General features: G+C 39.2%; 1 protein-coding gene across 1 annotated transcript in view; it reads left to right on the top strand.

Moving 5' to 3' along the window:
* Positions 1-16756, top strand: part of ntsr1 (neurotensin receptor 1 (high affinity)) — a 53292-nt gene that overhangs the window by 18115 nt on the left and 18421 nt on the right. The window contains exon 2 of the mRNA XM_031286793.2: positions 6931-7132. Within this exon, the coding sequence (XP_031142653.1) occupies positions 6931-7132 (202 nt within the window). The remainder of the gene's footprint in view (positions 1-6930; positions 7133-16756) is intronic.

The following is a 16756-nucleotide window of genomic DNA, read 5'->3' as shown; positions in this document are numbered from 1 at the left end:
CATGCCAGATAGATGCCTCTGCATATACTTTTTGAAAGATGATTGAGTATTAACCTAATACTCAAGGGTAATTTATTCCAGTTCATGGCTCAATACACAACAGTTTTTTTTTTGTTTTTTTTTGATGAGCCAGGTACAATGATATGACCATTACTAGCAAATCTTGTGTTATGGCTATGTGTATTATTATGCTTGTCTGTTTTCCTTCTACAAACTATGAAGACTGAAACGGTTCCCAACCAAAAGTTGAACAGTGATTGAAAAATCAGCAGGGCATAAAGGCTCAGGTAAGAAACGATTGCATTAACAGGTCGTTTGCCCTTATCAACAGTAATCGTTTCGTCTAATGCAGGATGGACACAAATCGATATGAGAATAATCGTATTGCTTCCAGTGTTCCAATTTTTGGCACACGTTGTTTTTATGAGTAAAACTAGAAGAGGGTCGTTTTTTATATCCAGTTACCATCTTTAATGGATATCCCAGGTGAACATTTTTGCCAGAAGGCAGACCATGCAAGCTGCTCACCATAACAGTGTTAGAAAAGCATTAGCGCTGGCTGTTGTTTGTGATCAGCTGCAGCTCCCTCACACCCCCGTTCAGCAGTCAAATCACAGTTCAAGTTGCAGACTCTCTTTACACCCACACATTTTGAGCAGAGCAAATGATAGATTCTGCTGTGTAGATAACGCATTATAATACACATATGCATTAAAAACAGCATTTTGTTCCCAAGCTGCTAACAACCCTAACCCCATGAATAAATCCCTTAATGTTACATATGTATGCAGCATGAATTTGTTTCAGCTTCTGAAATTTGCAGTTAGCTTTCCAGCTTAACCCTTGCGTTAATCTCGGGTCAAATTTGACCCGTTTCAAAGTTTTTTTTACATAAAAAATATGGATTTTTTACGACCAAATTGCCCCAAAATAACATGGATGCATAGATGTATGTTGTATGGAACCCATGCAACATTCTTTTCGGGTATAATTCATGATTACTTTAATTAACATTCGAATGTTGGTGTTGTTTTCAATTTTATAGCATTATCATTTGTTTTTTTAAATAGTAACCCGGCTCAATTTTGACATATACCAGTCTGTGATCCACTCAACCTCCTCTGATCTAAACTTTTAGTCAAAATAATACATAATGTCGGCTTTCCTTTTACTAAAAAAATAGGTATAGTGTCATATATATTAGGTTCATTGATCATGGATTTTTTTAAAAAACAAATAAAAAGGAAAAAAGCACACAAAGAAAGATTTTTAGCCGGAAAGATAACAAGTTCAAGGTCGACGGGAAGACAACACAAGGGTTAAGTAGTTTGCCAACCAGCCCTGTGACTAGTCACTATGTTACCACGGTTCTAGAAGCAGGTATAGACCCACCAAACTGGGTCGAGGGACAACTGGAGATACTCTCATTTCATTCATCTAAAATGCATGTTTGACGCTTTCATATGTCAACACTTTTACTAACGTTAGGTTGGAGACCTAATTGGCTAATTTGGGCCACAGACTAAAATTAAATGACATTACCCAGACTACCAATCAGTCCGACCGGTTGTGAGAAGGTGCTGTTCGTAGAATAATTGGTTTATCGAAGATACTAGCAAAGCAACACAGTACATGAAATATGCAGAGTAGGTTGAACATCTGTGTTTAAAGCTATACTGCATAGTTTCTGTCTATCCCATGAGGAATTCTAAAGCCCAGTTCAGACTAAACTCGCCACGAGATGAAACCGGTTTAGAACTTTGCAGGGAAAAGTTGCAGCAGTCTGAACTAGTCCGTCTCAGCTCGAATCAAACCAGCTGATGGTTTTGCTGCGACTCAACTGGTCAAGTCGCAGAGGCTGGTTTTAGAACGTACAGGACGGCACCTTTTTTCAACAGCCAATGGAGAAGTCAGCTGGTTAATTCAGCTATATTGTGGCCTTTCTAAAAGGGAGTCTAAACACTACCATGCTAGGGTTTGTTATGCAAATGAAATCAAAAGGGCACATAAACAATGCAAATGACCTTAACATATCACACACAAACAAATGCACGTGGCTGAGGTTGCTAGGTGACAGGGTGCTAGGTGACGATGGCATACAGAATTGGATAACAAGAACCCCACAGCTGCAAGATTGAGCCAAAGGAGATGAGCAGCCTGATGGAAATACAGCATTGCCCCGTTTAACACAACATTCAACTCAAAGGGTAATTTCATTATTTGTACAACCTGGACACTATTTTCCCATGCATTGGTGTCTAAGTGACTAATTTTTACAAGAACCTTGCAAATTGGTCCATTATTATCCAGCAAGAACGCTGTAACCGGCAGCCGCAAACTTGGCTGCAATGTAATCTCATATAGAGCAAATGTGCATTGTCAAATTCGTTGTGCTGTTTTTGCTACTGACAGGCTCAGATTATTCTAAGTGTCTGGCAACATTATGGAAAGGATCCTTACAGAGATAGATCTTTTTGTTTAATCAGAAACAGCTCCGAAATCGACACTGCCAAACCCACCAGACAGCTTAAAAGTGAACCAATATCTCAGTCACTTCGACACATATATAAAAAAAAAAAAAAAAGATTATCCTTTAATGGCCAGTTTGTTCATTCATTTATTTATTTATTCATTTTTGGGGTTTATTAATAGACAAGTGATTAACAGGAAAACACATACTGTATGACACATTACAAGGCAAGAGAAAGGAAAACATGAAAATGTCGAGATATCTGCAGGTGTTTTAATGCATATGTACTGTACCTAAATATGAGGCATCTGGATGGTTCGTGCAGCTAGATCCTTTCAAAGCAGTTTGTAAATTGTGGAAGTCCAAAGTGAGCCAAGGCTCAGACTTGAGGCAATACAGGATAGCAGCACTGCAGTCACCCATTAAGAAAATGAATTGCCCACTGATGCGGTCTCACTGTTAACCTATTAAGGATGGAGGGCTCCTCCATAAATCAAACAAGCTCCTCAGGACAGTGTGTAATAATAATCATAATTTAAGTTTAGATTAAGTGTCACATGTGCATGTACAGTGTAAAGCAGGATATATGCTTCTGTGGAGGCTCCATGCAGAGCTTTGGCCGTAGCCTACGAAAGTGGCCTGATGTTTATACTTGTGCGTTGGTGTGTGCGTGAGAATAGCAGGGCTGGCATGTGTGTGTGCGTGGGGTAGTGTGTGGTAGAGTGAATGAGAGAGTGATGGTGATTAGCTTCGGAGCGAGTAGTGACTCTAGAGGCATAGTGGGAGAAACAAAGTGTCTCCCCTGTGCTTTTTGACCAAGGTGGGAAATCTGTAGCAGGAAAAGTTAACCCTCTCCTTGATTTCATGTTGTTTATGGAAAAGGAGTATGGGGGAAATGCAACGCTACCAAGCCACAAGCAAGCGACATGTGACGCCACAACGTGTAGTTATGTTATTTGAGAGTTGCACGTCAGGCTACTGCATAGGGTCCAGCGTAGGGTCCATATCTCCACGTACCTACGTACGTACCTACGTGTGTTCCTACTAGAGTGCGGATCGGGCCGTATTTTTCTGTCTGAGCCCGGCCCGCGTCCGACAGAGCAGTAACCGAACCTGACCCGAACCCGACAGGCATTAAGATATTTATGTCCGAGCCCGACACAGTTAAAATCAAATTTTTTTCTCATACTAATGACACATGTACGTTTGTTTGTGTGGAAAGCCCGCTTTTATTAAGCAACTGTAAGAAGGAATTCAGAAATGTCAAGAGATGAGCGCATCAGCACACACGGGGCAACAAGCGCACGTTAACACAAGCTGTTTTAAATTTAAAATGTCAATACCTTATCGCGCTGATGTGACCGAGCCCGACCTGAACCTGAACATCATTTCTAATTATCTGTCCTAACCCGGCCGAAACCTCGGTTCGGATATCCATCCTCTAGTTCCTATGTATAATAATAATAATAATAATAATAATAATAATAATAATAATACATTTTTGTATTTTTTACGCATCTTTCTTTTTGGAGAAAGTTTTGTATTGTATTGTAAAATATGTCCATATTTTGTTTTGTCTCTCCACCCCCACCAACAAGATAACTGGCTAGTAAAATAATCTTTGAGGTGTACAGCAGGCCTTAGGTCCTGATTCTTAGTAGTAGAAATTATTGGAAGATGAATGTAGTTTATTGGAGAATGCAGAGGCACACTTTGACTACAGTTGTCCTCTCTACTTCAGTCATGGATTTGATTATATTAAAGAAATTAATTTAACAGCAGTTGCAATTGCATGCAAGCGTAAAAAGATCAAGTTTAAATAAACATAGGTGGTTATTATTGAAGATGGCTCTGAATTAGTCATCGAGTTATTTTGTTTTTACTTACATTTTTTTTAATTTTTTTGCTTTTTAATATCTTAAAATATGTGATCTGGGGCCAACCACTTCCTCTGGGTAAAATTACAAAATGTACCCATCTTTTTTCTCATGCTAGTATAGTCAGCTACAAGTATCAACCACCGGTTAAAAGGCACCCGAATACAGGAAATTACATCTGCTTTGTTACACAATTTCTTAGAGTAATAATCATGATTTTAGCAAATAATGTAACATTTAGGCAAATTTGTACATAAAAAGGCTCAATTTGAAATTTTGAAGGATCATGGCCCTTGTTTTGTGTTGTCTAGTCTTGTCTCATGACACGTCTCCGCTTTTAGCTTGTCTTTCTTTAATGACTGCATTTAGTCTGCTTTGTGTATCCCTGAATCATGCCAATCTAGATGGGAAAATGAAATAGAAATTTGTCACTAAAAGCAAATACACAAATATGCAAACCCATAGCACACACACGCTTACCTGCATAAACCTTGTTTCCAGCAAGTGATGTGATTCTCAGCTCATGCGACTCAACAACTGTGTCAACAGAAAAAAAAAAACATTTTCAAAATATATTGGGTTTCTTATCAGGATGGGAAGCTGCCAGAAAATAGACTCACCACTCACTTTCAGTCTCATCCAACAGAAAAGACAAGTGATGCAACGGTTAGTCGTAACTCTCTGGTGACAAGGAGGTGAATTAGAAAAATGGGTTCTCAACTCTTGATAAGAGTTAGCCTATCTATTGCACACAGTCAAAGCTCTGGCAGCAGTTAGCGAAGGGAACACTAAAGCCCTGTAGTCTTTTTTTATATATACTGTATATTTTAAGATTTTGTAACCCTACCCCTCCTGGGTTTTCCTTTTCCTTACCATTTCCCCTCCAGTCATTCCAGCCCAATATCTCAATTTCTTTGCACTTCAGTCCCAATTATCCACATTAGCTCTGCCATTTGTTTGGCTGCTTTTCATATATCTTTCTTTCCACCCTCCCAGAGGTTTCATCTCACTCTAAAGCTGAGGTTTGCCTTGCTGCTTTTCTTCTGCTCTCCTTTTCAGCTGTAATCGATCAACAATGTCTAGGAGGCAGGGGGCCCTCAGAAGTCAGCCAGCCTGTTCATTAAAGCCATTAATGTTTCTCAACCATGATTATCCCTTGGAAAAACAACAGCACTGCGTGTATGTGTGTGTGTGTGTGTGTGTGTGTGTGTGTGTGTGTGTGTGGTGGGTGGAGAGGGAATGCTGTAGGAAAGAACTGATCTGTTAGTTACATTGCTTAGGCAAATATCTGCACAAATTACAAATTAAAACCTCAAACACCCATTTACATTTTCTCTCTTGAGCAACTTCTCATACCGGCTCCACACGGTTACACAGTAGCTCTAGTAAGAAGTCAGCTGTCATGAGGGATGTCTAGCAGCACCTCCTCTCTTCTGTTTTTGCAGTTTTGTTAGTTCTGTTTTCTCTCAATAATCTTCGCTGCTAACTTTATTCTCCCACAAAATGTGTCTCTATTATGTTCTACCAGCAGTGAGGCAGCACAGTGTGAAGAAAATGGTTTGCGCAAAACTTTCCATTCGGAATTTGATCAAAGTTGGCACTTATGAAATGTAATTTTTATTGAGTTTCTTGATGGAACTGAAAAATAAAAAAATAAAAAATTACTTGGAAGTCAATATGTTTTCATCATTCCTCCGCCAGGGAAATCAAAGCAAGGACACTCTTGATATGTCTATTTTAAATTGATTTGATCAAAGGACTGCATTATAGTGGTTGTATAAAGGTTTTGAAAAGCACAAAAAGTGGCCAACTCAATTAGTTTTGCTGCATCCCATCCATTTTTCCTCGAATGTAAGAGATTCACCCTGCTGTCACCCAGTTCGCCTGCACCTCTCGTGCCCTCTCATCCTACTCGCTTTCTTCTGCCAAATTTTTTTTTTATATCCTGTCCGTCATCCCTCTCGCTCTCTCTTTCTCTCTCTCTCCCAAGATGTCTGTGTAACATTTTCTAAGTCATTTTCCATGATTCAACAGTGGTTGCTTTCGAGGATGTTTGTGTTCTTGTTTTATGTTTATGTGTTGTATTGTTGTACCTTATCTATTGTTTTAAGCCATCAACCTGCTAAGGACTGCAGATGAAAATTAGCCTGCATGTCTAAATCTGACACATTTACATGTTGCACTCTGTGCTCATGTTGATTAATGTGCGTTGTCCCTTTTAAATAAAGAAATCTAAAAGAAATCTTATAATCTGCCATATTTGCATACATTTTTTTGTTTTGATCACAGTATTCATTTTCACTGGCTTCATTAAAAAGCTGAAAAAGAGAGACAGAAAAAATGATGAGACATTATGACTTAGACTGAGATAATTATTGTATGTAGAATCAAACACAGGGTTTATCAATTAGTCAGTCGACAACTTTTTTTGATGGGCCAAACCCCTAATTTTTAACCACTGATATAGAAGCTTATTTGTTAAAAAAACAAATCTGTGATGGATGTGATATGTTTGATCCAACCTTAACCAGTGTGTCAGCTCTAAATTCTAACCAGTGATTACTGCCTCTTCTCCCTGCACAGGTAAACGCCTTTCTGTCCTTTGTGATACCCATGGTGGCCATATCGGCACTGAACGGGGTCATAGCCAATCAGCTGCTGCGAATGTTCCGTGAGGCAGAGCAAGAAAACCGTGTCTGCATCATTGGGGGAAATCCCACCATGCTGAACGCCACCACGGAGCCCAACCGTGCTCGCTCGCTTCGCCATGGAGTTCTTGTTCTCCGTAAGTGAACATCCTCCAACACACATACACTGTACATAATATACAGAAGGAGAGTTGGTCATTTGTGTTGCCTTTGGGTAACGAATAGCTCTTTGAGTCAGTTAGCAAGCTATTTCCCTGGATGCCTGTTGAATTTTGCTAGCCTGCTGCAGTTTGGTTAATAATTAGACTACATGTAGTAGGTCTGTGCAATCAATCAAACGTTTTCATCACTGTAGATTTGTTAAACTGTTTCACTGTTTTTTTTAAGTTCAATAAATGCAACATCTTTCGAAAAGACAATGAGTAATCGTATTAAATAATCGTGATTTCAATATTGACCGAAATAATCGTGATTGTGATTTTTTTTCCCATAATCGAGCAGCCCTAACTTGTAGTGCATCTTAGTATTTTAAATTGATGTGCAATACATTTCGGAACACAGATACTTCTACTCCATGTATCTCTTATTCCGCCTACTGTCATGATAACATACAAAGCTGCACCAGGGGTGTTCACTTTCTTCTGCTTTCTTTTTTTTGTGGATAACAATTTTTTATTTTTTAACAAAATACAAAACATACAACCATAAACCAAATATACACATGTATAAATGACAACAACATAAGCCCATCATACACGTCTCCCCAGCACAAAGCTTCTTAGAAGCCCTCCAGAAAGCTCAAGTATACTTTCCCCATTTTCTATAGACATCCAATCTGCCAAACCGTTTATATACTTTCTTCTGCTTTCTGATGTTGACCCTTTCCAGAATGTCCTGAGTGTTTTTAAAGATATCACGGCAGGTGCTCCATCTAACTGTCAGTGAGATGCACTTCACTCACTCCAAGTAAGCAAATGCTCCATATCAAGCATATTCATCACTGTTATCTCGTCAGTGATGAAGTGGCAAATCAAATGTGAATAAACTAACCAAGCAACCAACATTTAACTTTGACATGCTGATTTCTTTCTGGGCCGAAACAACACAAAAGCTGTCTGCTGACTAGAGCTGACTCGAATGCTTCGACTCTTTGAGTGTTGCCATGGGAATGGATGTCCAAATCAGTATCCAAATGCTTCCATTTCTTTTCTTTTTTTTTTATTAGGATGTATCTATTACCCCAAAAATCCAGAATAGCCCATTGAATAAGGAAAGGGGTATGAGTGTGAAGGTGTTCCCTATCCTTAAATGGTAGCACTTGTGTCTCTGTAATGAGATCCATGCTGGTTATTGGGCTGTGGATCATCAATGTTGTCTCTGAGTTGATGAAGAAGACACTGCTCATTAAGTTGGTCACCTGAAGAATGCAACATGCTGTGACTGTTGCTCTGATATTTGGCAGACACTTGAGCCTCCTAAACTTGGATTTCAGGATGCCAAAAGCATTCTCGATGACCACACAAGCTGCATTAAGATTTTTGTTAAAGCACCTCTGCCTGGCAGGTAGGTGCCCATCATCCCTGTAGGGCTTTAGCACTTGTTGCAAAAGAGGATAAGCTAGATGGGCGATAATGTGCATTCCCTCCGGAACCAGGGCCTTGAGATATTCTTCCAGTAGCCGTACAACACCTGTGTTGCAAACTCTGGAATCATGCCAACCACCAGGGTGACCTACATTTACATGACAGAAGAGTCATTCACTGTCACAGAATTAGGTGGGGATGACGGAATAGAAAAGTGTTCTGTTAAAATACCTTAACAAAATGCTGTATTTTTGGAACCAACCTAGAAAAATTATGAGGCTGATTCTATACAGAATTTTAAAGAATTAATTGGGCTTGTAGGGGAGCAGTTATTGATTTAATATCGTTGCTGACAAATGAAAACCATATATCCCCACAATGTCACGTACATATGCAATAATACAAATACAAGCTTGTTTTAAAATTGTGACATTTCTAGATTATTTAATAGTTTTTGTTTAAAAAAAAGTGTTTTAATTTGCCTAAGATGTAGGAGAATTCCTACACTCATTATTACCTGATAACTCGAGAATCGTCAAACATGGATATCCCTGGTTTTTACTGGATGGCCATCAGACAAAATACCAAGCACTAGACTAAACCAACTGTAACAGTGGCCATATGTTCTGGCTCATTTGAAATATTTAACGAGAATCCAGAGAATTAAACTGCTAGCTGCATCCACCCTTAAACCACCTCAGGTGTTCCCAGTTGCTCTAATGATCACCTGTGGAGAGAACACAGTCAGGTAAATCACAACAGCAACACAAGATGACACGGGTCATCATGATACTAAAAATTGAGAGAAATTGTGATTAGATAAGATTCCTTTATTGTCATTGGATTTACATACAATGAGATTCAGGTACACTACCTGAGACGGTGTTCAAAAATATACATTAAACATACATTAAATATACATGAAATATAGCTATCAAACATCTCACCTTCATCCACATGCAACTCACATACACAGTTGTCAATTTATGCATGTTAAAAGGTGAAAAAGAGTAAAAAGGGTTTTGTGTACTGCACCATTTGTGATAATCAATGAAAGATAACTGCAAGAAACATTTGTATTGCACAGTTGTGTCTATATGGTCTTTGATTTTAGTGCAGAGTTCAGTGTGGTGATGGGTGGCGATGAAACAGCTAAAAATAGGAAAGTAATAATAAATACATAATAATAAGTATTACATCTAAAGAAAAACAAAGTAACAATTTGAGAAGCCCGCATTCTTATACAGTGGCCGTCAATGTGGTGAATACAGCAAACAAACGTGGAATGTTTACGAATTACAGTGCTTAGTAGTAGTAACTTTTCATAGCTTTTTGAACGAATGGTTCATGAGATCAAGCTGTTTGGGACACAACTTTAGTCTTGAAACTGCAATAATGCCCTTGTCCTTTTTTGGAGATTAACTCTACTTTGTGATCATATGTTTTATAATGTGACTATGCAATTATGCATGTTTCCATGTGTCTTTTAAACTGCAAGAGCCACTGCAAATAAATATCTCTATTTAAGCTCTGGTCTTTTGTTTAATCAAAGGCATTTGTGGTAAACTGTCACAGAGCTCGGCTTGACATTTGGAATGTCGTTAAGAATTTGTATTAAAATGCATAATGTCTGTCTAAATTGGTTCTGCTGAAATTGTCTGACCTCCGTCATCATATCGCCAATTGAATTGAAAACTTGATTGGGTCATTAGGAATGTAGTAGCCAGATGGGTCCAGTTTTGTCTCTAATACTCCCAATTACAGCAGTCGTTGCTGACATCTGTTCTGACACCCAAAGAGTAGTGTTACATTTTAGAGACATCTCATTAAATTGATAATGACATGTGACTGTGATTGCTATCTTTATCACACTTTCTCTGTCCTTCTCTAACTGAATAAGACCTGCTTGTGTGTGTGTGTGTGTGTGTGTGTGTGTGTGTGTGTGTGTGTGTGTGTGCGTGGGTGTGTGTGTGCACTTGTTTACCTACCCCTGTTTACCAGGGGACCTACAGGTTTTTTCAATCAATCAGTCCTAAGAAAACAAAAAACAGAAAAACAACACAGCGTCACAGTGTAATGTTAGCTTACCAGTAGCCTGCAGCTGCTCTTTTCCAGACACTATGGCCACTGCCGGAGTCGGAGATAACGGTTAAACAACAGAACTGGAAAATCGTCCTGCTTCCCTGGAGTCACCAGGTTGGCAACATTTTGCCATACAATAGAAATATATTTGAATTCTTTATAAGTCGCTAAGAGGGTCTGAAAAGTCTCTAAATCCAGCGAGAAAGTCGCCAAGCTGGCAACACTGTCCATAACGTTACTGCTGCATTGCTTCCTGATTTCCCAAACGACGGAGCGAAATCACAGACCGTGTGTCACGCATAAAAAAAAGAGTGTCGGTAAAAGGGATTTGCGTTAACTCGCGTTAATTTTGACAGGTCTAATTAGGACATACTTCTTAATTTGTGTTTTGGAACAAAAGCAAACAAAATTGCAGTTGTAGCGATGTCCGGTCACGAGTTGATGTCCATGGTTAATATGTACAATTGTTATTTCAAACAATTTTATTTGTCACATGAAATCGTACCAGGTACAATTCCATTCAAATGTTATTCCATCAGATCCTTCAACTTGTGCATGATTTATCTTAAAGCAGAATGTGGCCATCAGGTCAGCACACAAAATAGTCCCCCGGTTGATTAACACTGGCACTCCAGGATCCAGCCAAGTCTCGGCGAAAGGACACCATAGCTCCTGACATCCCGCTGGAAACCAATGCAGACACAGAGGCCACCCAGCTCATCGTCCGACGCCTGCCAACTGGCTAGCAGGATGCCCAGCAGGGAAGTGGCAGTCGGTGTTCAATTCCTCCATATATTATTGAGCTGTGACGGCAGAGGCTGCTTTGCTAGAGTTTCAGAGTTACGGTTTCTGATTAATGGCTGCTTGAGTCTGTGTGATGACCAACTCACCAATTGGGACCGACTAACAATGACAAATTGCGAATGGCAGAGTGCTGAGGACAAAGCTGCCATGCTGGAATAGACAAATGGTATCCCTGTCTGCCACTGAGTTATTAATGGTGGGTATTAACTGAGTGGGTGTAGAGCAAAAAGACACACACACACACACACACACACACACACACACACACACACACACACACACACACACACACACATATACACACATATTACCATGCTAGCTCCGTCCTCTCCCACTGTTTTCACTGCTTGACTCTGTGTATTTAAGCATTCCTTTGTATCTGTTGATGGTCTTTAATAGTTCACGTTAACCTTTTAAGATGTGTTGACATTTCAGCAAACACATGGGTAGATCCACCACAGAACAGAAAACAATCAGTGTTGGCGACGTGGGCTGAGAGTGTTTCTTTGCTGCACCCAAAGTGCCGCCTGAAAAATACCATCTGTAGGGAAGCTCACTACAGAGCCACGAGAGAAAATAAGAGAGAATGTACGCTGATGTAATCTTTCCTGACAGGCATACAAATTGGTAGGGGTGTAAGAAAAAATCGATACACTTGAATATCGCGATATTTTATTTTGCAATACTGTATCGATTTTCAAAAAGGGAATATCGATCATTTTTTTAATTAAAAAAAATGTTGTGTTTAAACCCCCAACCGCTAGATGGCTATGCTGAGACACACCACTAGTGTCCTTGCCTAACAGTGCCTAGCAGTGCCTGACTTTTTGCTAGAAGCTAACAATGAAGCTATGGCTGAACTTTGGCCTACTTTAGCATATAAACATTAGCTCACTAAGAACCTGTAAGCCACAATCCCAAACTGGCAGTTTGATTTTCTGTGTACTGAATTGTTTAGCTAAAGTAAACTTCTTTGACTTTTATGAACATCATATCTTTTTTTAAATATTAGTTTTTCTAAAATTATACTTTAAAAAAATCCCAATATATCGCCTTACGCACAGTAACGAAATATATTGCAATATATTGAATCGTGACCCATGTATCGTGATACGTATCGTATCGCCAGATTCTTGCCAATACATAGCCCTACTAATTGGGACTCAAAATTCTGTTCATGTATCATGCAGTGATAAGTGCCCCTTTTCGTAGTTGTACTGGATGAGTTTCCTGCAATGTCTAAGATTGGACCTGGCCCCAAAATAGGAACATCCAAGTGAACCAAGATGATGTTCTTACAGTAGTTTCTCTGCCCTGTGGTGACAGGATCATATATGCATAGATTTTGCCTGTAGTTTTCTGCAGTGTACTTTCTAAAAGAAAAACAGCAAGGGCTAGAAAGGTTTCCTTGTAAAAGCGAGCTTACACTATGCAATTTTAGCCCTGATTTTCAACTTGGATATTGCAGCCAAAAGCCCCTGATCAGAGGCAAATCGGCGCTCGTTCCTTTAAGTGACAATCGCTGTGAGGGAATTTTCAAAGATTCGATCTGAGAAAGGCACCCATGCGTACGTCTAAGAGATATCTTGCAGGTTAAATATTTATATTCAGAATGTTTTCTCTTGCACAGCAGGCAACCTGAACTAATTTACCTTTGCAGTGACTGCAGTTCCATACTTCCAAAGATACAATCCAAAGCAGGCTACAAATTCATATATTCATACGTTTAGGCACTTACTCAGAGAATACATGCTGTTTTGCAGCCAGCATTACTCACTTTTACACCTAGAAAACACTTACATTTTGGGTGTTTTGCCAAAGAGCACTTTGTCATTATTTTCACAGAGGAAGACAGTGATGCAGATTTTACAGGCGAGATATCCACAGCTGTTGTTGTGAGCTGAACAATCAGTAAACTCATGCTGGCTTTAAGCCTGCCTGCAGTCCAGACCTGTTTCCCATTGAAAATGTGTGGCGCATTATGAAGTGCATAATATCAGAGACCCCTGACTGTTGAGCAACTGAAGTCGTACGTCAAGCAAGAATGGGAAAGAATTCCACTTACAAAGCTTTAACAATAAGTGTCCTCAGTTCCCAAACGCGTATTGAGAGTTTTTAAAAGAAAAGGTGATGTAACAGTTGTAAACAGGCCCCCGTCCCAGCTTTTATGGAACGTGTTGCAGGCATCAAATTCAAAATGAGTGAACATTTGCAAAAAAACAATAAACTTTATCAGTTTGAACATTAACTATCTTGTCTTTGTAGTGTATTCAATTGAATATAGGTTGAAAAGGATTTGCAAATCATTGTATATATGCTTTTATTTACTTATATATATATATATATATTAGGGCTGTCAGCATTAACGCGTTAATTGCGATGCGATTAAGGGCCGAGCATAACGCGTTAATTTTTTTTAATCGCATGCCGCCATTTATTAATTTATTTTCACTCAGCTTCGCGTCGTGCCTAACAGGCTACTATTTTGACCCGCACTTTGTCATATTTCCTCGTAACAACACATCCTGCTGCTGCAGGCATGATGGAGAAAGACAGCAGCAACGAAATTCTGAATGGCGCTTTTTATTTTCCAAAACTCCCGGACGGGTCGAAAGCCATATGCACATTGTGTAAAGCCGAATTAAAATATCACCAAAGCACGTCAAGCTTGAGCTACCACCTATGAGCTAATTAACGTGACTCAGGTTGATGCTACCCACTCAGGCAAAGCACTATTTTGGAGAGTGCTACTTGCCGACCTGTGGATGAAACCAAATCCAAAAAAATTACTACCGCTCTTGCAAAATGGGTGGCAACTAACTGCAGACCTGTCAGCATCGTAGAAGACTCGGGTCTTAAAGACTACGGTTGGCATGTTGTGATCCGTCTTATACATTGTCGTCGAGGGGGACAGTAGTTTCACGCACACATACACAGCCTGTACAACACGAAGAAAGCAGCCTAACTGGAACTGCTGCAAAGTGCAAAAGCTGTCTCATTAACTGGTGATCACTGGACGTCAGTGAGTAATCAACATTATTTGGATATTATTATTATTATTGTTATTATTATTATTATTATTAGGAGTTACTGCACACTATATTGACTCTAGATTCAAATGTGTGACTAGATTCACACATTTTTCTTTTGTTTACAGTAAATAAATAAATAATAAACAAATACAAATCTTAAAATCAAGTTCATAAAGTCACTTTCTTTGCATTCATTTGATTCCCAATCAAGATGCACTGGTAAAAATTGCTTTCCATTGTTAATATGTACTTAAAAACAGTTCTGAAATGCAAAATAATAGAATTTTAATCATGTGATAAAACATGTGATTAATTGCGATTAACTAGTTCAGCGATTAAATGTATCGTTTGACAGCCCTAATATATATATATATACACCTTACTGTATAGACCCCACTTCTGGTGTAAATTCTTCTGGTGTAAATACAAATACATATTTTTGAGTGATAAACATATCTGTTGTGTGGCAAAATATCAAATTGTAATGCTGTCCTAGTAACTTTATCTAGAAACAGATATCTACAGTTTCACTCCTATTCATGTGTCTTTAGGCTTTTAATTATATATGTTAATATACAATTCAAAATCATTTTACTGTTGATGTGCTGGGGCAATTTCTGCACATTGTCACTGGGTTGTTGTGCATGATGGCACATGACTTCTATGTAATCTTAATCAAATGAAAAAGATGTAATTTTCTCCGGAGTGTCTATTTGCGCCCCCAGTACGAATAGCCTCGGCCACACAGCTGAGCTATTCACACCCTGTGACGTAACAACAAAAACACGTTGCTCGCGTGCACCGAAATCATGGCGGACGTTCATCTTCCATGACTGCAGAAACTGGCATAATAGGAAAGTTTTGTCTCTAAAGTTTATAACAATTGAATTTCTAGCGGAAAATGGATACTACAGTTGCGCTTTCTGTCTTCAGTGAAAGCATACAACCGTTAGTTTGTTAGATAGTACCTATTTTTTGTATACAGTATGATTACCTAGCAACCGAGGCTTGAAGACACCAAGTGGTAAACAGTTGTACATCTTCCTGTAAGAGCTGTTAGGTGAGTGGTTAGAACACTGAGCTTTGGTCTGGGAGTCTGGAGTTTGATTTCCTGGTAAGGTGATCTTGTTTTTTTCATTTTGGATTGGATAATTTGCATGCAATTATGCAAGTTAGGGCCCGTGAACGCGAAATTTTTTTTGCAGGGTGGTAGGGGAAGTAGGACTCATGAATATGCCTGCTCTGGTTTGGGTTGGTTAGGTTTAGGTAAGAGGAGTGGGATTGGTTAGGGTTAGGGTAAGAATGTCAGGGCGATAATATTCCAAAAAGGTGTAATACATGAGTAGTATGGATAACTGTGTGTAAATATATGCCAAGGTACTGTAAATGCACAGAGGTGCAAATAGCATACATTGATATTTGTACCAGACGGGGTATTAATAGAACACATTGCTGTGTGCACCGGCGGGGTACGAATAGCATTTATTTCTAATTGCACCAGGGTACGAATAGCACTTCTAATTGCACCAGGGTATGAATAGCATACACTGCTAATTGTACCAGGGGTGCAAATAGCCTCACCCAATTTTCTCTCTGTTCTTGTGTCCTCAATACAAATCTACATGTATGGTATTTTTCCGAACCTGATTCTTTTAACATTCACATTCTAATCTTCTGAACAGCATGTACAAATTGCAAATAAGCCTGTTCACTTTTTGCATCAGTTCAATCAGGAGAGACTTCATTTCAGAGTGAAATAAGTTTAATGAACATGGTGTATGATAGGTTGGATGTTAAGAGTCTTTGGCGATTAGACTCCATAGCAATGTTAAATTAAAACGGGTACAGAGGCTGTGGATATTTAGTAATATCCCCCGATGGAGTCTAGACACTGGTGGAGGTGATGAAGGGATAAAGGAAGCCTGAAGATTTAGATGGATGTGATGTGAAGCGGGTCTTCTGATGAAGGAACCCTGGGTGCTGGGAATGATAAGAACTGGAGGTGAATGGAGTGGAGGAGGGTCGCATCCACTTTGCCTGAAATGACAACTAACAGCAGCAGAGAGGAGAACAGATTTGAATGCAACAACGCGATAGCTGCTCACAGAGATTGTGGCAAAATCTGGTTGGTTTAACTGAAAGAGTGAACTCCCACATTCAACTGATGACATTGCAGCTGATAAGGTTGGGGGAGAGAGGAATGTGGAGCATAGAAGTCTTCCTGAATGAACTTATACTGAGCTTAATTTGTATGTTTTGT

Source organism: Sander lucioperca, chromosome 12 (genome assembly GCF_008315115.2).
Source record: "Sander lucioperca isolate FBNREF2018 chromosome 12, SLUC_FBN_1.2, whole genome shotgun sequence".
Classification (NCBI taxonomy): Eukaryota; Metazoa; Chordata; class Actinopteri; order Perciformes; family Percidae; genus Sander; species Sander lucioperca.
This window is presented reverse-complemented; position numbering and strand designations above follow the sequence as displayed.